The sequence below is a fragment of the Salvelinus alpinus genome, chromosome 1 (assembly GCF_045679555.1).
Source record: "Salvelinus alpinus chromosome 1, SLU_Salpinus.1, whole genome shotgun sequence".
NCBI classification, from domain to species: domain Eukaryota; kingdom Metazoa; phylum Chordata; class Actinopteri; order Salmoniformes; family Salmonidae; genus Salvelinus; species Salvelinus alpinus.
The window spans coordinates 71434533-71461771 of NC_092086.1; the positions used below are offsets into that span (position 1 = coordinate 71434533).

Consider the following 27239-nt stretch of genomic DNA (forward strand, 5'->3'; position numbering starts at 1 on the left):
TACCCTCTGTTTCCCCCCATGTCTGTGTGTGGAATTGTTCTTTGTGTAGGGTGTTACGATACAGGCTGGCTTGTGCTAGGTTTGTGTATAACCTAGGTTTGTTTGTTTTGTTTAATCCAGTTACCGTGGTTGTGCTTGGTGCTGCCTCGCCTGTGCCTTTGGGCCAGGGTGTATATTAAAGTTCTCCTGTTATCACCCATCTCTGCTCTCCTGCGCCTGACTTCCCGGCAACCAGTTACTCACCCCGTTACAATGATGCTGCCACCCCCGTGCTTCACGGTTGGGATGGTGTTCTTCGGCTTGCAAGCCTCCATATTTTTCCTCTTAACATAACGATGGTCATTATGGCCAAACAAATCTATTTTTGTTTCATCAGACCAGAGGACATTTCTCCAAAAAGTACGATCTTTGTCCCCATGTGCAGTTGTAAACCGTAGTCTGGCTTTTTATGGTGGTTTTGGAGCAGTGGCTTCTTCCTTGCTGAGCGGCCTTTCAGGTTATGTCGATATAGGACACATTTTATTGTGGTAATAGATACTTTGTACCTGTTTCCTCCAGCATCTTCACAAGGTCCTTTGCTGTTGTTCTGGGATTGATTTGCACTTTTCGCACCAAAGTACGTTCATCTCTTAGAAACAGAACTCGTCTCCTTCCTGAGCGGTATGACAGCTGTGTGGTCCCATTGTGTTTATACTTGTGTACTATTATTTGTACAGATAAACGTGGTACCTTCAGGCGTTTGGAAATTGTTCCCAAGGATAAACCAGATTTGTGGAGGACTACAATTTTTTTTCTGAGGTCTTGGCTGATTTCTTTTGATTTCCCATGATTTCAAGGTAGGCCTTGAAATACATACACAGGTACACCTCCAATTGACTCAAATGATGTCAATTAGCCTATCAGAAGCTTCTAAAGTCATGACATCATTTTCTGGAATTTTCCAAGCTGTTTAAAGGCAGAGTCAACTTAGTGTTTGTAAACTTCTGAACCATTGGAATTGTGATACAGTGAATTATAAATGAAATAATCTGTCTGTAAACAATTGTTGGAAAAATTACTTGTGTCATGCACAAAGTAGATGTCCTAACCGACTTGTCAAAACTATAGTACGTTTAACAAGAAATTTGTTGAGTGGTTGAAAAACTAGTTTTAATGACTTCAACCTAGGTGTATGTAAACTTCCGACTTCAACTGTACATCAGTTTTGCTGGATGGACCCAAAAATTATGCAAACTAATTTATCTACCCAAATAAACAGCTTTAATCTCAGAAAACAGTGAAAAATACAGAAGAGGAAGGCAATAGGTCAATCTTTGAGCAGGGGAGAATAAACCACAAGACAGCAGCAACTCTACTACTTTGGCAGTTCTACAATTGCTGTCAGGCTCCGGGGTTGGAATGCAAATAGAAAGTTATTTATTTCTGCATTCATAAATATGCTGGACCCTCATTGGCATACATACTCTATGCTGTTTATATATTTGTTTGAGTTGTTTTTTCCAAATCAAATGCAAGCCTCAAAACAAACAGGCTTGAGTGAGCATCTCCAAATATGTGCTCATCCAGTGTGATTCCCTCAGCAGTTCTGTCTTCTACGAGATGCAGGCTCTTAGCAGGCTCACAAGGGATCCCTGGTAAACAGTGGAACTGTAGGAGGAGGCGCAACAATTCAGGATGATTTAACATGTGGTTGAGTTGGCTTGTAAACACAGCTCCAATCAACACACATTTGGAAAAGACTGAATCCATTAGAGGATTCCTACTGATTTTACTACCGCAAGGAAGATAGTTGTCTTTATGTTTGACCATTGCTTCATTTGAAACTCGACCATTGCTTTTTTTGAAACTTTGTATATGGGCTCAATGCCATTTCTTTATGTGTGGGTCAGTCTTACTCCTTTTGTATCTTTTGAAGCAATACTACAGTGTTGGATAGACGGGGAAGATAGGAGGGTGAGTCAAAGGGCAGTTGGCGAGATTCAAACCCCTGCTGACTCAAGCGTACACGTCTCCTGGGCTCAGCGGCTCTAACCGATGGACCAGACTGGCCACTCCATACATTTTTTAGCTTCAACTGCTCAACCATAAAGATACTCTTTGTGATTGCAGCGAGTTGTCATACGACTGTGAGATCTAGAATATCAAAAAGTAATTCTTGTTACAAAAGAAGCCTGAAAATAATGATATGATAGTCTATACTACAGTGATGGGACTGACTTTGATTGTAGAGTAATCCCCCCCCAAAGAAATTATATTTAGATGTTTGAAGTAGGATATTACAGCTTTTTATTACTCAATGGTTTAAGCGCTTCAAAGCTTATGCTTTGCATAGGGAGAATGTTGTCCTTTACATGGATAACTGCAGACAAAATGTTTTAGTCAATTGCAGATTGTCCCATAAGCAAAACACCTGTCCATTTTGCAGTGTAAACATGAAGATTCAAATTATTAATTGACAAGGACATTAACTCTAAAATGGTACCAATGTAGGGTTGTCCATATTATGACAATATTGATACAAGTTTAGGACAGCCTCAGTCTCAGCAGGACTTGTTTAAATTCTAATGATGGACACCATACAAATACACTCACTGCAAGGTCCACTAAAATACCTTTCTGTAATACGACAATAGACCATAGACACCCTTCATTTCTCTGCTTATAGTTATTATAAAAAGTCACCTCTATGTTGTCCATATTAGGACAGCCATCTCTTTGTTGTAAGGCATATGATAATCAGTCATTATGAATGGTGGTGCTGGTCATTACTAAACAGGCAGGGTATGGATGGAGGCTGCATTAAAATATCAAACTACATTGGGAAGTCATTTGGTTTATAAATGACATACTGGTGATTGTTTATATTGGTGTAATGATTTGAAATTAGATAATTAACAAATGCCTTATTAATGATTGGAAACTGTTACCCAAATGAGTAATTTGCTTTTGAACGTAGTTGAGAGAGGAATTAAGATTTGGTGACTTTTTGTTGTATGAGACAATGCTTCACTGTGAGGATCCTCATATTGGCACTCTCAACTTAAAATCCCAAAAGATCCCACGCAACCTTCATCATATTGAGTTGTTTCATGTCATATTGAGTTATATTGATCAATTGTAATTATTTAATGAAGTCATAGTACAGTAGGACCTCAGACACAAACCCCAGTGTTATAGATTGATTGATCAACTGAACTGACAATATCAAACTGGGATATGTAAAAGGAAAACACATGTAAATATGCAATCAATATTTTTCTATAAAGGTTTGGCGTGTTATTTAAAAAGTGAAATTCAAAGTTACAGACATGTCTGTGTTCCAAACGACCTACATTCTCAACGAGTTCATATGTTTTAGGTCCTACTGTAGTAAATGTTAATTATATTGTTTGCTAACCACCTTCAGTATTTACTCTTGAACAGAACCACCTAATTGTCACTGCAAACTGAATAGTACAATTTGAGACAAAACTTAAAACAGTGGGCACCAAGTCATTGTAACCACAGAGGCAACAGACAGAAAAAAGTTACTTTATCTTCATCGCCGTCATTTAGTGGTCAAATCACAGTACACAAAAATGCTGGATTTACAGAGCTCCAGTGTAAACAACACGATATCAGCTAAGCATGGCAAGCCACAAAAATTAGAACAGCTCCGGCAGAGATGACATTGTATTTGGCTCCACAGCTATCTGCTCACACATATAAGATCAGGCTGCAAATGTCTCACATTGAATGGAAAAGTACAGATGATAAGGTCCTTGACCCTTTCTCTGATGTGTAAATATGACACTGTCCTTTCAGGAACTGACGGTTTGTGAGTGAACAAAGCAATTGAAAGGTCAGCTCAAGTGAAGTAGTACAACAGTATGACACATCCACTTCTCCATGCATTTATCTATGATCTGTGACTCAGTAATGAACTTTCACAAGGCATACATCAAAAAGGCCAAAAAATCTTCATAAATCCAAAATATAGGAGCAAAATATAGAATTGACCTAGATAACCAAAAGGGCCAAAATCTATAATCCGTTGAGAATTTAAAGTTGTCCAGGTGTAGGGATATTAGACCTGCAGGTCAGCCAGTTGGCAAGGTGTTCGTCTTTATTACATTGCCTGCCGCTCACACCATATTTCCTCAGAGGTTTCATTATCTATCTAAGGATATTTTCTTGCACGTACAAGAAATGCCTCGGATGGTTTTTAACAATATACCCCTTTGTGCTTCAAACTCCAACCGGGCACATGAACATAGGCCCAAGAGTTTGTCTTCCTTCATAATGAAAATAAACTTTTAAACAATTCTGGAATTTATCGACACATACGTGTGAATAATACCTACAGCTGTGCATTTTGAGGCAGTCCACTAGCTGAAACAGAATAGGGGACAACAGCAGAGCATTTTTCATTTAGAAAGTAGACTTTTGATTGTCATCTTTTTTTCCACCAATTGTAGCTCTCAAGGTTATGATCTTTTTTGTTTGAAAAGCTTGTTTCAAGGGGAATAGAGTGTACCCCATGTAATCCAAATAACATGTAAAAAGAGTGGTACGTACAATGTCCATATTACGACAGCCTCAGTCTCAGCAGGACTTCAGGCTGTCCTAATGTGGACACCGCAGTTGCCCACCGTCTGCCAAAGGTGGAATACTGCATCATCTCCCTCGGGTGGACCAGAGTACAAACCAAACAAAAAATAGCACTGTATACCAGTCAGGCAGTGTTCCTTAAAGTGTCCAAAGGTGCTATCCTCGACCCATCCCGTCCGAACCCACCCCCATCCATAGCTCCTTCTGCCATTACACATGGGTCTGCATGCGTTTCTGCAGCGGCCGCGTCTGGTCTGAGTTCTGCGAGGACGACTGCGAGTAGTGGGAAGATGAGGAGGCAGCCGAGGCCTTGCTGTCCTTGTCAAACTGCACGTAGCCGTCCTGCTTGTTGTAGCTGCTCACGCTGCTGTCACACTGCGTGTCGATGAAGGAGTTGGAGTCACTAAGTGAGCCCCGCTGGAACTCGCGCTCGCACAACTCGATAGAGCTGCTGCCCATGCCAAGCACGAAGCGCTGGCTGTAGTCGTACAGGCGGTTGGGCCCAGCACCTAGCGTGTTGTAGATGTTTGTGAAGGACATGCCCGTAGGCACACGCTGCTTTCCCATGGTGGATGAAGAAGAAGCCAAAGGGTTCCTGACCTCAGCGCCGCTGGTCTGGTTGGCGGCCATTGACATAGTCGGGGTGCCATGGTGCTCCTTGAAGGTATTGACACTGTAATAGCCATTGGTTGGATCCTTGTGGAGGAGAGGGGACAAAGACACAAAGGGAGGTGTTAATTTAGTGTAAGGATAGGAGACAAATAAAATGGAAGGCATGTCAGTGTAGTTACTATTTTGGTAGTTGTTATTGTGATTGCATTGTTAGCCAAAGAACATCTCAGATCTGAATCATAGATAGCCGTTCCTATTTAAACTAATTTTCTCATTAGGCACAATGGTGATAGTAAAGAAATGCATCTTGCCAGTATTGCCGAGGGCCACTAGGTGCTCAGGTCTAGTGTCCAATCAAGAGAAGCATTGTGTGGAATTGGAGCTAGTCACCTAAACAACACCAAATATTGTTGTGTGTAGAATATTTTATGCTATTTGCACCATGACTACTGCATGCTTTGTTGACTATGAACTTACTTGTTTAAACCGAAACATGGGACAGACAATGTTTGTTCCCACACTCGCAACTCTGATTGTTTACACGGACTCTTGGCCTCCGATCCTATTCTAACCACCTCACATCGGCTTTGTATTCATGTTATCTGATGAAATTTCTGTACAATATGATCTTTGTAACCATCTGATGAACATTCAAATGTCATAAAAAATCAACACTACAGAGCTTTCCATGTCCTCTGCCGTGGAAATGTGCATGTACTCCCTGGCCCATCTACTGTTGCTAGCCCCAATTCTGACTTGTGCTCTGATGAGTTCTGCTTCACTGATATCTGCTCTCGTAAAAGCCTGGGTTTTCTGCACGTTAACACGAGAATCTTATTACCTAAAATTGATCAACATTAATTCCCAACTTTATCAAGACATTTTGCAGGAGAATGTAAGGCTATCTGTCCGCCAATTAAAGCTCAACAGAAGTTAGGTGATGCAACAGGACAACGACCCAAAACACAGAAGTAAATCAACAACAGAATGGCTTCAACAGAAGAAAATACGCCTTCTGGAGTGGCCCAGTCAGATTCCTGACTCTGACTGACCTCAAGAGAGCAGTTCACACCATACATCCCAGAATATTGCTGAAATGAAACAGTTTTGTAAAATGGAATGGTCCAAAATTCCTCCTGTCCGTTGTGCAGGTCAGATCCGCAACTACAGAAAATGTTTGGTTGAGGTTATTCCTGCCAAAGGAGGGTCAACCAGTTATTAAATCCAAGGGTTCACATACTTTTCCCACCTTGCATTGTGAATGTTTACACGGTGTGTTCAATAAAGACATGAAAACGTATACTTGTTTGTGTGTTATTATTGTAAGCAGACTGTGTTTGTCTATTGTTGTGACCTAGAAGAAGATCAGATCAAATTTTATGACCAATTTATTCAGAAATCCAGGTATTTCCAAAGGGTTCACATAATTTTTCTTGCTACTGTAGGCCAATTTATATTTTGCCCTGTCTGTCTTGATGTCTATTGTATGTTCTCTGGTATGCAATCTGGTTTACGCTCAGGTTATGGATGTGTCACTGCAACCTTAAAGGTCTTAAATGACGTCACCATTGCCCTTGATTCTAAGCAATGTTGTGCTGCTATTTTTATTGAAACAAAGTTTTTGATATGGTAGACCTTTCCATTCGTGCCTCTGAGGAGTCTTTGGCGTGGTTTGCTAACCACCTCTCTCAAAGAGTGCAGTATATAAAGTCAGAACATCTGCTGCCTCAGCCACTGCTTGTCACCAAGGGAGTACACCAAGGCTCAATCCTAGGTCCCACGCTCTTCTCAATTTACATCAACATAACTCAGGCATTAGGAAGCGCTCTTATCCATTTGTATGCAGATGATACAGTCTTATACTCAGCTGGCCCCTGTTGTGGACTTTTTGTTGAAATACCCCTTTCATTCTCTGTGCGGTACACGGAAAAGGTGTGAATTGCAAGCGAGGGTTGACCTCTGCCTGAGATCAGTTTCATGAAGAAGGATGAAAAGGTGAGATTGTTCAATACCAACTGGTATCAAATGTATAGCTGATTAACAGGGAGCCTATCATCAAGCCGCCTGTAATTGCACATTACAATGCTTTACATGCTGAACATCTTTTCTGGGATGTCGAAAACAATTATGAATGATTTGATAGCTTCCATCGCCTCATCCATTAAATGTTAGACTAAAGAGAGAGGTTGATGCAGCGCATTTTTCCGCGTGCGCTCAAGTAGGCTTTGCACTTTCCTATGGTATTTATTTAGCAAAGATGATAACACGTAATCACTCCGGACAGACACAAGCAAAAACTCATGACATAAATGTTGCAGCAGCCTCGGCTACACCTAAACATTACAAATCTGACATGCTGTATGGGATGAAAATGAGACTATTTTTCTGTCTGATCAACTGTAGGCTACTAATAAGAGCAGCTGCATACAGCCTATGCACCCTGTCCATCTGGTCAGGGTAAACTAATTGGTAACGTTATGTATTTATAGTCAATTTGTATGTCAGGAGAAAATGTGAATGTGATCAAATTTAGATTATATCCAAAATTGGGCTGGCTAGGCTGCCTATACGATTTTAATCCAAAATTATTACCTGGAATTAATCAATCAACATAATAGTGATGTCAGATGTGAATATTTTTTTATAAGGCCTACAATTACATAGGCCTGCATGATGCAAACATGCATAAAGCAAGCTCAGCCCTGTGAGTTCTATTGTCTATCAGTTGTTGTCCGGGTAGAGGAAATACCCCTCCTAATCTAGTCTAAATATAATTTGTATGAACAAATATAAGGTAGCTGCAGTTTGACAGGTTTTTCATCCCCCCAGGGCCAGAATTGTTTTTCAGGAGTTTTTTTAAAACCATGTAACTTGATTAGGAAAAACTGGTCCCATCATAGCCCATATAAAACCTTTGTTACAGTTGATTAATCACTGCCATACCTTATAGGGTCCAGAGTTTCCTAGTTAGGTTAACTTATAAGGAAAAACTCCAGGCCCCAAGGGGCAAGAATTGCCCCCCCACTCTGGGACCTATGGTACCACCAGTCTGCTTGCAGTTGTCAGGTATGTGGATGATCAGGGCTTTATTCAGGAATGTTTCTTGGGCTACTTTGAAGTGTCAAGTGGGCAAGATGCGCAGTCTGTGTTTGACTTTATGAATTTTGAGATGTCTGATTTAAATTCATAGAGATAGAACCTCTGTTTGGACCACCACCCAGGACAATGGATCGGATCCCAGCAGGCGACCCAAAACAACGGCGCCGCAAAAGGGGCAGACGGAGTTGTCTTCTGGTCAGGCTCCGTAGACGGAGGCACATCGCCCACCGCTCCTGAGTATACTACTCGCCATGTCCAGTCTCTTGACAACAAGGTAGACGAAATCCGAGCAAGGGTTGCCTTCCAGAGATTGTAACATTCTCTGTTTCACGGAAACATGGCTCACTCGGGATACGTTATCAGAGTTGGTACAGCCACCGCCGACAGAAACAACATCTCTCTGGTAAGAAGAAGGGTGGGGGTGTATGCCTTATGATTAACGAGTCGTGTTGTGATCATGACAACATACAGGAACTCAAGTAATTTTGTGCACCTGACCTAGAATTACTTACAATCAAATGCCGACCGCATTATCTACCAAGAGAATTCTCTCCGATTATAATCACAGTAGTGTATATCCCCCCCAAGCAGACACCTCGACGGCCCTGAAAGAATTTCATTGCAATCTATGTAAAGTGGAAACCACATATCCTGAAGATGCATTTATTGTAGCTGGGGATTTTAACAAGGCTAATCTGAAAACCAGGCTCCCTAAATTTTATCAGCATATCGAATGCGCGACCCGGGCTGGCAAAATTCTGGATCATTGCTACTCTAACTTCCGCGACACATACAAAGCCCTCCCTCGCCCTCCTTTCGGCAAATCTGACCACGACTCCATTTTGTTGCTCCCAGCCTATAGACAAAAACTAAAACAGGAAACGCCCGTGCTCAGGTCTGTTCAAAGCTGGTCCAACCAATCTGATTCCACGCTTCAAGATTGCTTCGATCACGTGGACTGGGATATGTTCCAGATAGCGTCGAACAACAACATTGATGTATACGCTGATTCGGTGAGCGAGTTTATTAGCAAGTGCATCGGTGATGTTGTACCCACGGCGACTATTAAAATCTTCCCCAACCAGAAACCGTGGACTTATGGCAGCATTCGCGTAAAACTGAAAGTGCGAACAACTGCTTTTAATCAGGGCAAGGCGACCGTAAACTTGACCGAATACAAACAGTATAGCTATTCACTCCGAAAGGCAATCAAACAAGCTAAGCATCAGTATAGAGACAAAGTAGAGTCGCAATTCAACGGCTCAAACACGAGAGGTATGTGGCAGAGTCCACAGTCAATCACGGACTACAAAAAGAAAACCAGCCCCGTCGCAGACCCCGATGTCTTGCTCCCAGACAAAGTAAACAACCTCTTTGCTCGCTTTGAGGACAATACAGTGCCACCGGCACGGCCCGCTACCAAAACCTGCGGGCTCTCCTTCACCGCAGCCAACGTGAGTAAAACATTTAAACGTGTTAACCCTTGCAAGGCTGCCGGCTCAGACGGCATCCCTAGCCGCGTCCTCAGAGCATGTGCAGACCAGCTGGCTGCTGTGTTTACGGACATATTCAATCAATCCCTATCTCAGTCTGCTGTTCCCACATGCTTCAAGAGGGCCACAGTTGTTCCCAAGAAAGCTAAGGTAACTGAGCTAAATGACTATCGCTCCATAGCACTCACTTCCGTCATCATGAAGTGCTTTGAGAGACTACATTTACATTTAAGTCATTTAGCAGACGCTCTTATCCAGAGCGACTTACAAGTTGGTGCATTCACCTTATGTCCAGTGGAACAACCACTTTACAATAGTGCATCTAACTCTAAGGGGGGGGGGGGGGGTTAGAAGGATTACTTTATCCTATCCTAGGTATTCCTTAAAGAGGTGGGGTTTCAGGTGTCTCCGGAAGGTGGTGATTGATTCCGCTGACCTGGCGTCGTGGGGGAGTTTGTTCCACCATTGGGGTGCCAGAGCAGCGAACAGTTTTGACTGGGCTGAGCGGGAGCTGTACTTCCTCAGAGGTAGGGAGGCGAGCAGGCCAGAGGTGGATGAACGCAGTGCCCTTGTTTGGGTGTAGGGCCTGATCAGAGCCTGAAGGTACGGAGGTGCCGTTCCCCTCACAGCTCCGTAGGCAAGCACCATGGTCTTGTAGCGGATGCGAGCTTCAACTGGAAGCCAGTGGAGAGAGCGGAGGAGCGGGGTGACGTGAGAGAACTTGGGAAGGTTGAACACCAGACGGGCTGCGGCGTTCTGGATGAGTTGTAGGGGTTTAATCGCACAGGCAGGGAGCCCAGCCAACAGCGAGTTGCAGTAATCCAGACGGGAGATGACAAGTGCCTGGATTAGGACCTGCGCCGCTTCCTGTGTGAGGCAGGGTCGTACTCTGCGAATGTTGTAGAGCATGAACCTACAGGAACGGGTCACCGCCTTGATGTTGGTTGAGAACGACAGGGTGTTGTCCAGGATCACGCCAAGGTTCTTAGCGCTCTGGGAGGAGGACACAATGGAGTTGTCAACCGTGATGGCAAGATCATGGAACGGGCAGTCCTTCCCCGGGAGGAAGAGCAGCTCCGTCTTGCCGAGGTTCAGCTTGAGGTGGTGATCCGTCATCCACACTGATATGTCTGCCAGACATGCAGAGATGTGATTCACCACCTGGTTATCAGAAGGGGGAAAGGAGAAGATTAATTGTGTGTCGTATGCATAGCAATGATAGGAGAGACCATGTGAGGATATGACAGAGCCAAGTGACTTGGTGTATAGCGAGAATAGGAGAGGGCCTAGAACAGAGCCCTGGGGGACACCAGTGGTGAGAGCACGTGGTGCGGAGACAGATTCTCGCCACGCCACCTGGTAGGAGCGACCTGTCAGGTAGGACGCAATCCAAGCGTGGGCCGCGCCGGAGATGCCCAACTCGGAGAGGGTGGAGAGGAGGATCTGATGGTTCACAGTATCAAAGGCAGCCGATAGGTCTAGAAGGATGAGAGCAGAGGAGAGAGAGTTAGCTTTAGCAGTGCGGAGCGCCTCCGTGACACAGAGAAGAGCAGTCTCAGTTGAATGACTAGTCTTGAAACCTGACTGATTTGGATCAAGAAGGTCATTCTGAGAGAGATAGCAGGAGAGCTGGCCAAGGACGGCACGTTCAAGAGTTTTGGAGAGAAAAGAAAGAAGGGATACTGGTCTGTAGTTGTTGACATCAGAGGGATCGAGTGTAGGTTTTTTCAGAAGGGGTGCAACTCTCGCTCTCTTGAAGGCGGAAGGGACGTAGCCAGCGGTCAAGGATGAGTTGATGAGCGAGGTGAGGTAAGGGAGAAGGTCTCCGGAAATGGTCTGGAGAAGAGAGGAGGGGATAGGGTCAAGCGGGCAGGTTGTTGGGCGGCCGGCCGTCACAAGACGCGAGATTTCATCTGGAGAGAGAGGGGAGAAAGAGGTCAAAGCACAGGGTAGGACAGTGTGAGCAGAACCAGCGGTGTCGTTTGACTTAGCAAACGAGGATCGGATGTCGTCGACCTTCTTTTCAAAATGGTTGACGAAGTCATCCGCAGAGAGGGAGGAGGGGGGGGGAGGGGGAGGAGGATTCAGGAGGGAGGAGAAGGTGGCAAAGAGCTTCCTAGGGTTAGAGGCAGATGCTTGGAATTTAGAGTGGTAGAAAGTGGCTTTAGCAGCAGAGACAGAAGAGGAGAATGTAGAGAGGAGGGAGTGAAAGGATGCCAGGTCCGCAGGGAGGCGAGTTTTCCTCCATTTCCGCTCGGCTGCCCGAAGCCCTGTTCTGTGAGCTCGCAATGAGTCGTCGAGCCACGGAGCAGGAGGGGAGGACCGAGCCGGCCTGGAGGATAGGGGACATAGAGAGTCAAAGGATGTAGAAAGGGAGGAGAGGAGGGTTGAGGAGGCAGAATCAGGAGATAGGTTGGAGAAGGTTTGAGCAGAGGGAAGAGATGATAGGATGGAAGAGGAGAGAGTAGCGGGGGAGAGAGAGCGAAGGTTGGGACGGCGCGATACCATCCGAGTAGGAGCAGTGTGGGAAGTGTTGGATGAGAGCGAGAGGGAAAAGGATACAAGGTAGTGGTCAGAGACTTGGAGGGGAGTTGCAATGAGATTAGTGGAAGAACAGCATCTAGTAAAGATGAGGTCAAGCGTATTGCCTGCCTTGTGAGTAGGGGGGGAAGGTGAGAGGGTGAGGTTAAAAGAGGAGAGGAGTGGAAAGAAGGAGGCAGAGAGGAATGAGTCAAAGGTAGACGTGGGGAGGTTAAAGTCACCCAGAACTGTGAGAGGTGAGCCATCCTCAGGAAAGGAGCTTATCAAGGCGTCAAGCTCATTGATGAACTCTCCAAGGGAACCTGGGGGGCGATAAATGATAAGGATGTTAAGCTTGAAAGGGCTGGTAACTGTGACAGCATGGAATTCAAAGGAGGCGATAGACAGATGGGTCAGGGGAGAAAGAGAGAATGTCCACTTGGGAGAGATGAGGATCCCAGTGCCACCACCCCGCTGACCAGAAGCTCTCGGGGTGTGCGAGAACACGTGGGCAGACGAGGAGAGAGCAGTAGGAGTAGCAGTGTTATCTGTGGTAATCCATGTTTCCGTCAGTGCCAAGAAGTCGAGGGACTGGAGGGAAGCATAGGCTGAGATGAACTCTGCCTTGTTGGCCGCAGATCGGCAGTTCCAGAGGCTGCCGGAGACCTGGAACTCCACGTGGGTCGTGCGTGCTGGGACCACCAGGCAGCGGCCACGCGGTGTGAAGCGTTTGTATGGTCTGTGCAGAGAGGAGAGAAGAGGGATAGACAGACACATAGTTGACAGGCTACAGAAGAGGCTACGCTAATGCAAAGGAGATTGGAATGACAAGTGGACTACACGTCTCGAATGTTCAGAAAGTTAAACTTACGTTGCAAGAAATCTTATTGACAAAAAAATGATACAGTGCTGCTGAAGTAGGCTGGCTAGCAATGGCTGCGTTGTTGACTTAGTTTGAAAGTGTAGCTGGCTAGGTAGCCTCGGTAACTGGCTAGGTAACCTCGACAATTACTCAAACTACACAATTATCTTGACAGCAAAGACAACTATGTAGCTAGCTAACACTACACTAACCAAGTCGTTCCGTTGTAATGTAATAGTCTCTACAGTGCTGCTATTCGGTAGACGGTAGACGTTGGCTAGCTGGCTAGCTGCTGGCTAGCTAGCAGTGTTTCCTACGTTAAGAGGCACGACAAATAGCTGGCTAGCTAACCTCGGTAAATTACGATAATTACTGTAATCTACACAATTATCTTGGATACGAAGACAGCAAAGACAACTATGTAGCTAGCTAACACTACGCTAATCAAGTCGTTCCGTTGAGTGTAATAGTTTCTACAGTGCTCCTATTCGGTAGACGTTGGCTAGCTGTTGGCTGGCTAGCAGTGTTTCCTACGTTAAGGACGACAAATAGCTGGCTAGCTAACCTCGGTAAATTAAGATAATCACTCTAAAACTACACACTCTAAACTACACAATTATCTTGGATACGAAGACAGCAAAGACAACTATGTAGCTAGCTAACACTACACTAATCAAGTCGTTCCGTTGAGTGTAATAGTTTCTACAGTGCTGCTATTCGGTAGACGGTGGACGTTGGCTAGCTGGCTAGCTGCTGGCCAGATAGCAGTGTTGACTACGTTAGGACGACGAATTACGATAATTACGCAATTATCTTTGATACAAAGACGGCTATGTAGCTAGCTAAGAAGAAATTGCTAAGATCAGACAAATCAAACCGTTGTACTATAATGAAATGTAATGAAAAGTTATACTACCTGCGGAGCGAAGTGCGAGATGCGACCGCTCGCTCCAACCCGGAAGTAGTCAAGGATCATATCACCTCCACCCTACCTGACACCCTAGACCCACTCCAATTTGCTTACCGCCCCAATAGGTCCACAGACGACGCAATCGCAATCACACTGCACACTGCCCTAACCCATCTCGACAATAGGAATACCTATGTAAGAATGCTGTTCATCGACTACAGCTCAGCATTTAACACCAGAGTACCCTCCAAACTCGTCATTAAGCTCAAAACCCTGGGTCTCGATCCCACCATGTGCAACTGGGTCCTGGACCTTCTGATGGGATGCCCCCAGGTGGTGAGGGTAGGAAACAACATCTCCACCCTGCTGATCCTCAACACTGGGGCCCCACAAGGGTGCGTTATCAGCCCTCTCCTGTACTCCCTGTTCACCCATGACTGCGTGTCCATGCACACCTCCAACTCAATCATCAAGTTTGCAGTGGTAGGTTTGATTACCAACAACGACAAGACAGCCTACAGGGAGGAGAGCCTACAGACAGCCTACTGTCATACAACTCAGGTCTGTGTCCAAACAATTCGAGCTTCTACTTTTAAAAATCCACCTTTCTAGAAATAAGTCTCTCACCATTGCCTCTTCTTATAGACCCCCCTCAGCCCCAGCTGTGCCCTGGGCACCATATGTGAATTGATTGCCCCCCATCTGTCTTCAGAGTTTGTACTGTTAGGTGACCTAAACTGCACCCCGGCCGTCCTACAATCTAAGCTAGATGCCCTCAAACTCACACAAATTATCAATGAACCTACCAGGTACAACCCTAAATCCGTAACCATGAGCACCCTCATAGATATCATCCTGACCAACTTGCCCTCTAAATACACCTCTGCTGTCTTCAACCAGGATCTCAGCGATCACTGCCTCATTGCCTGCGTCCGTAATGGGTCCGCGGTCAAACGACCACCCCTCATCACTGTCAAATGCTCCCTAAAACACTTCAGCGAGCAGGCCTTTTTAATCGACCTGGCCCGGGTATCCTGGAAGGATTTTGACCTCATCCCGTCAGTAGAGGATGCCTGGTTGTTCTTTAAAAGTAATTCCCTCACCACCTGAAATAAGATTCCCCATTCAAAAAATGTAGAACTAAGAACAAATATAGCCCTTGGTTCACCCCAGACTTGACTGCCCTTGACCAGCACAAAAACATCATGTGGCGTACTGCATTAGCATTGAATATCCCCCGCGATATGCACGTTTTCAGGGAAGTCAGGAACCAATATTCACAGTCAGCTAGGAAAGCTAAGGCTAGCTTTTTCAAACAGAAATTTGCATCCTGTAGGACTAATTCCAAAAAGTTCTGGGACACTGTAAAGTCCATGGAGAATAAGAGCACCTCCTCCCAGCTGCCCACCGCACTGAGGCTAGGAAACACTGTCAATACCGATAAATCTACGATAATCGAAAATATCAACATTCATTTCTCTACGGCTGGCCATGCTTTCCACCTGGCTACCCCTACCCCGGCCAACAGCTCTGCACACTTCGCAGCAACTTGCCCAAGCCCCCCCCCCCCCCCCCACCTAAATCCAGACAGCTGATGTTCTGAAAGAGCTGCAAAATCTGGATCCCTACAAATCAGCTGGGTTGGACAATCTAGACCCACTCTTTCTAAAATGATCCGCAGAAATTGTTGCAACCCTTATTACTAGCCTGTTCAACCTCTCTTTCGTATCGTCTGAGATCCCCAAAGATTGGAAAGCTGCTGCGGTCATCCCCCTCTTCAAAGGGGGAGACACTCTAGACCCAAACTGTTACAGACCTATATCCATCTTGCCTTGCCTTTCTAAAAATGTTGTAAGCCAAGTTAACAAACAGAACACCGACCATTTCGAATCCCACCATACCTTCTCCACTATGCAATCTGGTTTCCCAGCTGGTCATAGGTGCACCTCAGCCACGCTCAAGGTACTAAACAATATCATAACCGCCATCGATAAAAGACAGTACTGTGCAGCCGTCTTCATCAACCTGGCCAAGGCTTTCGACTCTGTCAATCACCACATTCTTATCGGCAGACTCAACAGCCTTGGTTTCTCAAATGATTGCCTCGCCTGGTTCACCAACTACTTCTCACATAGAGTTCAGCGTGTCAAATCGGAGGGCCTGTTGTCCGGACCTCTGGCAGTCTCTATGGGGGTGCCACAGGGTTCAATTCTCGGGCCGACTCTCTTCTCTGTATACATCAATGATGTCGCTCTTGCCGCTGGTTATTCTCTGATCCACCTCTACGCAGACAACACCATTCTGTATACTTCTGGTCCTTCTTTGTACACTGTTTTAAATAACCTCTAGACGAGCTTCAATGCCATACAACTCTCCTTCCGTGGCCTCCAACTGCTCTTAAACGCAAGTAAAACTATATGCATGCTCTTCAACCGATCGCTGCCCACACCTGCCCGCCCATCCAGCATCACTACTCTGGACGGACTTAGATTATGTGGACAACTACAAATACCTAGGTGTCTGGTTAGACTGTAAACTCTCCTTCTAGACTCACATTAAGCATTTCCAATCCAAAATCAAATCTAGAATCAGCTTCCTATTTCGCAACAAAGCCTCCTTCACTCATGCTGCCAAACATACCCTTGTAAAACTGACTATCCTATCGATCCTTGACTTGGGCGATGTCACTTACAAAATAGCCTCCAACACTCTACTCAGCAAATTGGATGTAGTCTATCACAGTGCCATCCGTTTTGTCACTAAAGCCTCATATACTACCCACCACTGAGACCTGTATGCTCTCGTTGGCTGGCCCTCGCTACATATTCATCGCCAAACCCACTGGCTACAGGTCATCTATAAGTCTTTGCTAGGTAAAGCCCTGCCTTATCTCAGCTCACTGGTCACCATAGCAACACCCACCCATAGCACGCGCTCCAGCAGGTATATTTCACTGGTCATCCCCAAAGCCAACACCTACTCTTGGCATCCTTTCCTTCCAGTTCTCTGCTGCCAATGACTGGAACGAATTGCAAAAATCACTGAAGCTGGTGACTTATATCTCCCTCTCTAACTTTAAGCATCAGCTGTCAGAGCAGCTTAATGATCACTGTACCTGTACACAGCCCATCTATAATTAGCACACCCAACTACCTCATCCCCATATTGTTATTTTTTTGTTGTTGCTCTTTTGCACCCCAGTATCTCTACTTGCACATCATCATCTATCACTCCAGTGTTAATGCTAAATTGTAATTATATCGCCTCTACGGCCTATTTATTGCCTTAAAAAATAAAGGAGAGCCGCACAATCTAGGAGCTCAGATGCAAAAATATTTATGTCCAATGTTTCGACAGACAAGCTGTCTTCATCAGGGTACAATGACAAACACTGCGGGATGACTCATTTATATAGTGTCAAAAGGCACACAGGTGTCTGTAATAATGGCCGGGTGTGGCCTGATATCATTGGTTAATTCTCATATTAAAATAGCATACAAAAAACAAAAATGGATGGTGTACGATCATAGATACAATTTGGCTACATCCTCCCGAGGAATACTTAGTTACTTTTGATGTTGAGTCGTTATACACAAATATTCCACACGAGGGCGGTATTGAAGCTATGGAACATTTTCTTCTACAACGTAACCCTAATGAACTGCCTTCCAGTGCATGCATTATAACATTGGCTGAAATAGTACTCACACACAACTACTTCATGTTTCTAAATGATTTCTTTATTCAGACGAAGGGTACTGATAGGGGATCCCCCATGGCTCCCAACTATGCTAACTTGTATGTGGGTTACATGGAGAAACAGTCTATTTTCAATCCTCTCAAAAATGTTTTCTTGCCTAACATCATTATTTGTAAACGGTATATTGATGATATTTTTGTTCTGTGGAGGGGTGATGCTAAACAGCTCCAGGCGTTCCATCCCGCAGCACCTCGCCAGCACCTCGCCTAAATAGGTGTGCATTTCTTTCTTTATTTTATTACCTTACCTCCCTAATCTTACTACATTTGCACACACTTTACATAGATTTTTGTGTTGTGTTATTGACTGTACGTTTGTTTATCCCATGTGTAACTCTGTGTTGTGTTTGTCGCACTGCTTTGCTTTATCTTGGCCAGGTCGCAGTTGTAAATGAGAACTTGTTCTCAACTGGCCTACCTGGTTAAATAAAAGTGAAATAAATAAAATTAATTAACTGAAGCCACTATGTCTCATGTGCCCACTCATCCACTGGCACATTGAATGTTTCCCTTCCAAGCACAATGAGTACCCCTATCAATTTTCTCTCCTTCCTGTATGTAGAATCAATCACAATTACTACACATTATTACACAATCACGTTACTACACATCAAAGATTTTACTCCTTGCTTAGACTAACTCATTCTTAGCTATGTTGTCTAACTGTGTAGTGTCCTGTGTCATTGTTTTTTTGTCTTCCCAGTAAAAAACTGTCCTCTGAACACCTCAACTCATGCCACACACCCTCATTCAATCACTGCTGTGATCCCTTTCCAACACTGTGTAAGTACCCCTCTCATTCCCATTCCCCATAATATTGTACTATAAATGTCTTTATTAAATGCTTTAGGTTAAAATAATTCATATTTTATGATTTTTGAAGCACACTTTGGTCTCCGTGCGTTCTGCGCCTATACCGTGGGTCTCCCATCCTCCTTAATTTGTTTCAAGTCACCAGCCTCCACTGATTTCTACCCATTGCAAGACCCACCGGTTGATGCTTATTTATAAAACCCTCTTAGGCCTCACTCCCCGCTATCACATACAACACCCGTTCTGCCAGTCACATTCTGTTAAAGGTCCTCAAAGCACACACATCCCTGGGTCGTTCCAATTTTCAGTTAGCTGCAACTAGCGACTTGAACGAGCTGCAAAAAACACTCAAACTGGACAGTTTTATCTCCATCTCTTCATTCATTGTTGTCTCTACCTCTTTGCCCTTTGTGCTGTGCCCTTTGTGTCTGTGCCCAAATGTTTGTACCATGTTTTATGCTACTGCTATGTTGTGCTGCTGCCATGTTGTGTTGCCACTGTGTTGTTGTCATGTTGTATTGCTGCCATGCTGTGTTGTTTTCTTAGGTCTCTTTTTATGTATTGTTGTGGTGTTTTGTCCTACATTTCTTTTTTTTACCCAGCCCCCGTCTCCGCAGGAGGACTTTTGCTTTTTGGTAGGCCGTCATCGTGAATAAGAATTTGTTCATTAACTGACTTGCCTAGTTAAATAAAGGTTAAATATTTTTTTTTTAATAAAAAGATAACTCACTGAAAGATTGATGATTACAGTTTGAAAGAGGCTCATCTGTTCCCTTATCTGCGTCAGCACAGTCATACAGAACCATCTAATGTCTGCCATTCCTCTTTTGATGAGCCAGTCATTGGCTTTCATTTGAACCGGGAAGAGTTATGCTGCGTCGTTTTGGTTATGAATATATGCACTTAATGATGAAATATAAATTCTTTGAGGCACCACTTACATTATTGGTGTTCTGTGTGAGGCTGATCCCCCAGCTGTTTCTTCAACAAAGAGCATCAACATAGAGTAGGGTAAAGGGTCAGTTTGACATTTCCCACACTAATTGTTAAGGTAAGAAATGGGGAAGGGTAAGGGGGTCCTAGATCTGTACCTAGGGGAAACTTCACCCCGGAGTGCATAAGCAGAGTATAAACTTGACTTCTATGTCAGGCTTCATCAACAGGTATTTATGCCGTAAACCTAGGTGGTCTCAAGCTGTGACACAGCAATACCCATTGTTTCTCATGTATTCAAATGCTTGCCTTATTGTGACCAAGGTCAGTCACATCCAAATGAACTGCTATTCATAAGAATGATGGGAAAACGAAGAAACAGGCAGATGCGTGCGAACATGTGAAAAATAGATTACTTGCTTTTGGGGTGTGAAATAGTCACCTCCCACGAAGACAAATCCTGCTATCAGCCAATTAAATGGCCTTGATGATATCACATGTAGGAGCAGTATGTGGAAAAATTGCCACGGCGGTTTATTTTCAATCACGGCCTACGTGTGTAAAGCGTTTTCCCCACCTTCCTTCTCTTATTCTCTCTATGTTACTCCATTTCCTTTCTTGGAATTAATTGATTGTTCGATTACTGGAGGAGAGAGATAAACTTTGCCTGCCGACATTCCAAAGGTGGAAAAATACTAACTTTGCTGTCAGAGCAAGCAGATTCTGTATCTTTGTCTGTACTTGTGGCTGGGGGCTATTGCAAATCACTATTAGAGATGGCAAGATACAATGGATGGTACACCAAGCAGCAGAATATCAAGGGTGGGGATTGAATTAGCCGAAGAAGAGGAAGGTTTATGAGAATATATCAGCAGATAACACATCTGACCTGGGAGATGGAGAAGGGGTAGCCTCACAGATAAGAGTCAGGGTCAAGGTTCAAAGGTGTCATGGAACTGGCTTAAATTAAGCCTTTGAAAGTGGAAGTTTCCAATATCCCAAATGATATTGCATATCCGTGCCTATTTCCGGATTACCTAGTCTGTTGTCATTTCATTCGAACAGTTTGAGCAATGCCAATGGGCTTAAATGTCTGGATGAATTGACAATACCATAAGTCGAGAAAAAAAAGAGTAGATCTTTGTTTTATGTGAACTAACCCTTTAATGCTTCATACTGCAGTATGAACAGCCTACATACCCCACAATCCTACTCCTTCTCCACAATAACGACGGTGACCTCTTAATGCATTTGGATGAATCTTTACTCCCGCATCTCATACTTGGTTATATACAGTGGGGTCCAACATTTTTTGATCCCTTGATAAAGATGAGCAAAAAAGACTGTATAAAATAAATATAAATACTGAGCTGTGATGTACGCTAAAAAACAAGAATAATGTTATTTTATACCAATACAATTGCTCAGAGAAAGAGATTTGGTTTAACAAAATCAATTATTGGATCCCCTGTTTTCAATACCCCAGCACCCTCCCCTTGCGAGGATAACGACACTGAGCCTTTTTGAGATTGAAGAACCCATTGGAAGGGATCTGAGAGCATTCGTCCATACATACTATTTCCAGTTCATTGATATCCTTTGTCTGTGCTTATGGCTGCCCTAAATCAATTCAAAACCACAGGTTTTCAATGGGGTTCAAGCCCGGAGACTGAGATGGCCATTGCAAAATGTTGATTTTGTGGTCAATTAACCATTTATTTGTGGGTTTTGATGTACATGGGGTTATTGTCTTGCTGGAAGATCCACTTGTGGCCAAGTTTCAGCCTCCTGGCAAAGGCAACCAGGTTTTTGGCAAAAATATCCTGCTACTTGGTAAAGTTCATGATGCTGTTGATCTTAACAAGGCCCCAGGACCAGTGGAAGCAAAATAGCCCAAATAACATCAAATATCCACCACCATATTTTACAGTAGGTATGAGGTACTTTTCTGCATATGCTTCCTTCTTTCCATGCCAAACCCACCACTGGTGTGTGACCAAAGAGCTTTATTTTTATGTCATTCAACAAATGTACACGCCTAGAGTTTGCTAAACGGCATTGGCACTTTGATTGGAACCAGTGCAATTGTCAAATGACATGAAAGAAAATATCTAACATTCCTTAAATCTGAGCAGAAAAACCAAGAGTCATTCTTTGTGAAAAATAACAAACAGAATAGGAGTACTAACTGAATAGAATACACGTTCCTCCTTGAACTACAGTATGGTGCACATTTTAGGACATTTCTACTAATGTTGTATCACTGCCCCCTGTATACCTGGCTCTGTGCCCACCTTATTTGCTGTACATTTTAGGACTAATGTTATATCGACCGCCTCCTTTATGCCTGTTTCTGTGCCCACCTTAATGTGCTGGAACTCCTTCTCTTCCTCTTGTAGGACCTCCAGCTGCTTCAGCACAGACTCCTGCGCCTGGAACTCCCCTCGTTCAATCTGAGACGTCAAGGGAGCAGACATGTCACACACAGACCGTTTGATATGCATGTAGTATTAGGGATGTAGTGGGGGGTAAACACATGCAACAATGTTTACGCACCTTTTTATTTAGTTAATAGCATTTAAGTGCCTATTTACACGAAGTAAGCATGGTTGTCCATCTGGGAGAGATTACAGGGTTTACCCACTTTTCCTTTTCAACACTATATCCCTGAGTAAAATGCCATGTCTATTTGAGCTCTTTGGGTTCGTGTGTTTGCAGAAAGCCTGTTAGATAGATACAGATGTATGATCTTAATTTGATCACCCTGTTGCAGGAGACGTTTAAAAAGTGTAGTGTATTTGAGGTTTAAAAAGGCTGCTAAAGTTTAATTTCCATTAGATTTTCCCTTATGAAAAATGTATCAACCCCTAAAAAAGATATCCATTCATTATAATCCACATAATAACTCACATTTCCTGTTGCTGCAGGAATATTTTCCTGCTGTTTTTAGGAAACTGGCTCAAATTAAGATCCTATACTTGTAGATGTACTGTAGAATGGAAAATGCTCTTCAATGAACTGTCAATTAGAACATTTTCAATTGATTCTGATCTACTACATAGAGTGTGTATCGATGGACTTGCATATTACATGCAGAGAGGAGAGATGAGGTAGAGTAGCGTTCTATTTACCATTATCTGCTTGATGGCTGTATGCTCCTCTGTTTCCCGAGCTGCGTTGTGATCCTTGTGAACAATCTCCACCCGGATGTCGTTTTTTGCCAAAACCACTCCTTTGAGATCTGGAGAGAGACAGGGAAACTGATGGGCACCACTGACATAAGTCAACTGGCACTAGATCATACCACCTTTGTGCGGCCTCAAAAGCTGCTCAGATATCTTGATGGGAGCTTGAAGCATTTATGAATGTTTAGATTATAAAGGTGTCGTGCTGCTTATTTATGTGTTATAGACCTTATATAGGGCACTGACTGTATACTAGAGTGTCACTGAAATTGGTGATAATCATATACTGTACAATCCTATCCTTATGTTGGCAGGCTCCTTATTCTGTAACCAGACAGCAGTGATTGCTGTCGTTCATGGACATTAATCACATGGATATTTACGTATGTAGCACGTATGCATGGTACTAGTGAAATAAACATAATTGCTTTATCGACAGCCACTGACATTGTAAAATCATATACAATCATATATACCAGCCCCTCCAGGATTAAGCTGGGGTTTTGTGTGATGTTTGTGGACATTTTAGTTCTGACATTTTGCATGGCAATACGCAATGATTGTCAAATTTGTTGCGTAAATGTGCTGTTGAGGGAACAAGTTTGTTGACTTGTGGCTTGATTGAACCATATGCGGTAAATCTGCAGTGATTGGTTGAAATTGCGAGTCTTCTATTTGTACTGCGGTGATGGGTCAGTTTTATGTGATAATATTGCAATGATTTGACTGATTTATGAGGAAAAGATGCAGTGATTGGTCAAATTAGCAAACCCTCGCATAATATGCAGGGAATTGCAGTATCCTGGAGGGACCTATATACAAAGGTGACTTACTCTCGGTTTTCATTTTGCCTGCAAGGTCTCTCTGGCAAGAGGCGATGGAGACGGGTAGGGAGGACATGACGAGGTGAACGTCTTCTGGGGTAAACAACAACAACAACAACAACAGCAACATGGTTAACAGCAGATAACATTGACCGGATATCTGTGGGCTGTATCTCCACACTGAATGTCTTCTGTTGTAAACAACAACAGTCTACATTGATCAGATATCTGTGTGCTGTATCTTGACACCCCACTGTATAGGATGGGCTTTAAATCAGATAAGGATATTGCTTTAGGGCACCAGACGGCTTCAAGCAAGAAATATTATGTTAGAGTCTGGCTGCAGATAATGCTCAGCTTTTTAGGTCCGTAAATGGGCACTTTTGCAATAGATTTGATAAAAAGGGAGGGAAATAGAAGTACCATAGTTTCAGCTTTATGTACCATCAAATGTGTAATCTCAAAAGATTTCTTATAGTTCAGCTGATATCCTAAAACCATGAAGCTTAACATTCCAATGGGACTCATATTAAGCACAACATAGCATATTGATATGCATAGAAAAAAATGTTTGACTGTGAAACCAAGAGCGTCTACTGAACCCTTTTACTGTGAAACCAAGGGTGTTTTAATGAACTCTTTGGCTGTCCCAGAAAGCATAGGGTTTTAAAATGCACTTACTCCTCTGGAAGCGGGCACAGCAGAAGGCACCCAATGTGCCCATGAGAACAATGAGGGCAAGGAAGGCCCCCACAGCCACTCCTATGATTACAGCCAATCGGAGGGACTCTGAGAAGACATGGAGGAAAGACATTGGTTCGGTGTCCATGCTAGAAGTCCTGATGAGACTGAGGCTGATATGGACACCGTACAGGGTGGTTCAGTCATACAGTTAATGCAAGAAAGAAAATCAAGGAAGACACATTGTTTTGAACCACAGTAGTCTTACATCATGTCGTATACACTGAGTGTACAAAACATTAGAAACTGCTCTTTCCATGTCAAACACCAGTGGTTCCCAAATCGAGTCCTTGAGTACACCCAACAGCACACAGTTTTGTTGTAGCCCCGGACAAACATACCTGATTCAATTTATTGATGGCCTGATGATTAGTTGACACGTTTAATCAGGTGCACATCTTCAGGGCTACAATCAAAAGGTGTACTGGTGGGGTATATGAGGACCGGAGTTAGGAACAACTGACATAAACTGACCAGGTGAATCCAGGTGAAAGCTATGATCACTTATTGGTGTCACCTGTTAAATCCACATCAATCAGTGTAGATGAAGGAGAGACAGGTTAAAGAAGGATTTTTAAGCCTTAAGACAATTCAGACATGGATTGTGTATGTGTGCCGTTTAGAAGGTGAATGGGCAAGACAAAAGATTGAAGTGCCTTTGAACGGAGTATGGTAAGAGGTGCCATGTGCATCGGTTTCAGTGTGTCAAGAACTGCAGTGCTGCTGGGTTTTTCACTCTCAACAGTTTCCCTTGTGTATTAAGAATGGTCCACCACCCAAAGGACATCCAGCCAACTTGACACAACTGCGGGAAGCACTGGAGTCAACATGGTCTAGCATCACTATGGAACGCTTTTCAATACCTTGTAGTCCATGCCCCGACGAATTGAGGCTGTTCTGAGGACAAAAGACAGTGCAACTCCATATGAGGAAAGTGTTCCTAATGTGTTCCTAATGCAAAAAGGCGAACGCAACTCGCGAATGGCAAACTTTGAAAACCTTTTACAGTACCATTTACAGCACTGACACTTGACACCCATTATGCACATTTACTTCAAATGGCTGAGAGGTTTACCACTTTATAACAAGTGATGTTCTAAATGTTGTGAATAAGTTCATAGGCTTCAGGGGCTGATTGGTTGAACGGAGTTGTCTTAAAGATCAGTGTATAAGCCTGTGGCTAGTCGAGGTCTAGTTAATTAATTCACTTTAAGAGCAAGGTTGCCTCTAGTAAGATCCTCCATTGAAATGAATTGTTACAGAATTGCAATTTCCACGATCCCTTTGAAAACAGATCGTTTAGTACTTTAGAAGGAAGAGACCTAATAGAAAGGGGATATAAATGAGAACATCATCTCATTTAGAATAAATATTTCAAAGAAATCATATGTGAAGCTTTAACCAATTGAGGCGTCGTAAATTAGATTACAAATTGGATGCCGTTGCAGAATTGTTGACATTTACCCAAGTAAAAGGCTTATCACGAAGTCATTGCCCTCATGCTTGAAGTGATCACGGCAATATCCTTACTCTCCCAGGCATAACCGCACTTCCACAAAACACAAACTCTCTGCTTCTCTGTCTCTCTCTTTAATTTACCCACTTTCTCTCAGATCCCAAATCTCGGTCTCAAACACATACTCTCTCACCCACATACATGTACCAACACAGACCACACCGTTTGATACAAAAACACACGTGTGCACTGCGTAAACATTCTGAGAAAACACAGTGTGGTTAGACTTTAGAACAACACAGAGAAAGCTATAACATGGCAAACAAGGCATGTATTGTAAGTGCATGAAAGCTGGCATCTTTATACACATCTGCCATTGATTGAATGAGGAATTGATTGAAGTGGTACAAAGGGAGGTTGTGTACCTTGTTCCTTCAGTGTAATGATCTCTGTGTCAGACCCAAAGCTGTTCCAGGCAGTGCAGTTGTAGATGGTCTGGAAGTCAGCAGGGACGATGTTACTCATGGTGAGGGTGGAGATGACCCCCTCCTCGGTGCTCACCGTCTCCACGGTGTATCGGCCAGACGTCCCTGACTCCAAGACTGTCTCCTTCCACGACCAGGCCTATGGCAGAAAAAACTGTGAGAATTATACGTTACAGATGGGGACACAAGCACACCGTAACACAGCCATATATACACGCACCACACACACACACACACACACACACACAGGCATCGACGCACGCACGCACACACGCACATTCACAACACACCAGCACCTGACAGAAACCAACCAACAAAACGTATTAAAGATAAAAAAGTATAATGAGCCTTTGAGTTGGGTTTAATGACTGTCAACTTCTATCTGCAATGCAATGTCACGGGTTATGTCCTAATGACACCCTATTCCCTACACTTTACAAAATGCTGGGTTGTTTGGATGACCCATTTACCGGTTTCCAGTCACTAAGTTGTGTTGTTAAAAAGAGCATGGTTGGGTTGTTAATGCTGGTTTATTGATGTTTAGTTATTGAGATATGACCCAGTCAGTGGGTTAATACTCCCACCAAATCCAGAAGATCAAATATATATTTTATAAGCTTGTGAATTAGGACTGTTGCAACTGTAGCAAGTCTACCAGTGCAGCTGACGCTGAGTGGAATTACTTTTCGACTGACAAATGGCTAAGGCGTTGTGGCTGATGGAAAACTGTGAGTAAGGTTACTAATTATCCATTCAGGTCAAATAGACCTAGCAATCATAATTATGTTAGCTATTAACCCCATGCATGCTAGGTCGAGCATTAGCTAGCTAGCTACTTAGCTATCGAAATTGTCTATACTAAAAATAAATGTATTTAAGGCTAGGGTTAGGCATAAGGTTAGCAGTGTGGTTAGGGTTAAGGTTAGCATTATATTTAAAATCAGAATTTAAGGAGAT

General features: G+C 43.6%; 1 protein-coding gene across 2 annotated transcripts in view; it reads right to left on the reverse strand.

Annotated features, from left to right (window-relative positions):
- Positions 1-3515: 3515 nt before the first annotated feature.
- LOC139584664 (kin of IRRE-like protein 3) overlaps positions 3516-27239 on the reverse strand; it is a 307744-nt gene continuing 284020 nt past the window's right edge. For both annotated transcript variants that reach the window (XM_071416785.1, XM_071416774.1), the window contains exons 11-16: positions 26223-26421; positions 24282-24389; positions 23610-23693; positions 22723-22832; positions 21955-22044; positions 3516-5286 (exon numbers count right to left, since the gene is read on the reverse strand). In XM_071416785.1, coding sequence (XP_071272886.1) covers positions 4801-5286; positions 21955-22044; positions 22723-22832; positions 23610-23693; positions 24282-24389; positions 26223-26421 — 1077 coding nt within the window. In that variant the 3' untranslated portion in view covers positions 3516-4800. The remainder of the gene's footprint in view (positions 5287-21954; positions 22045-22722; positions 22833-23609; positions 23694-24281; positions 24390-26222; positions 26422-27239) is intronic.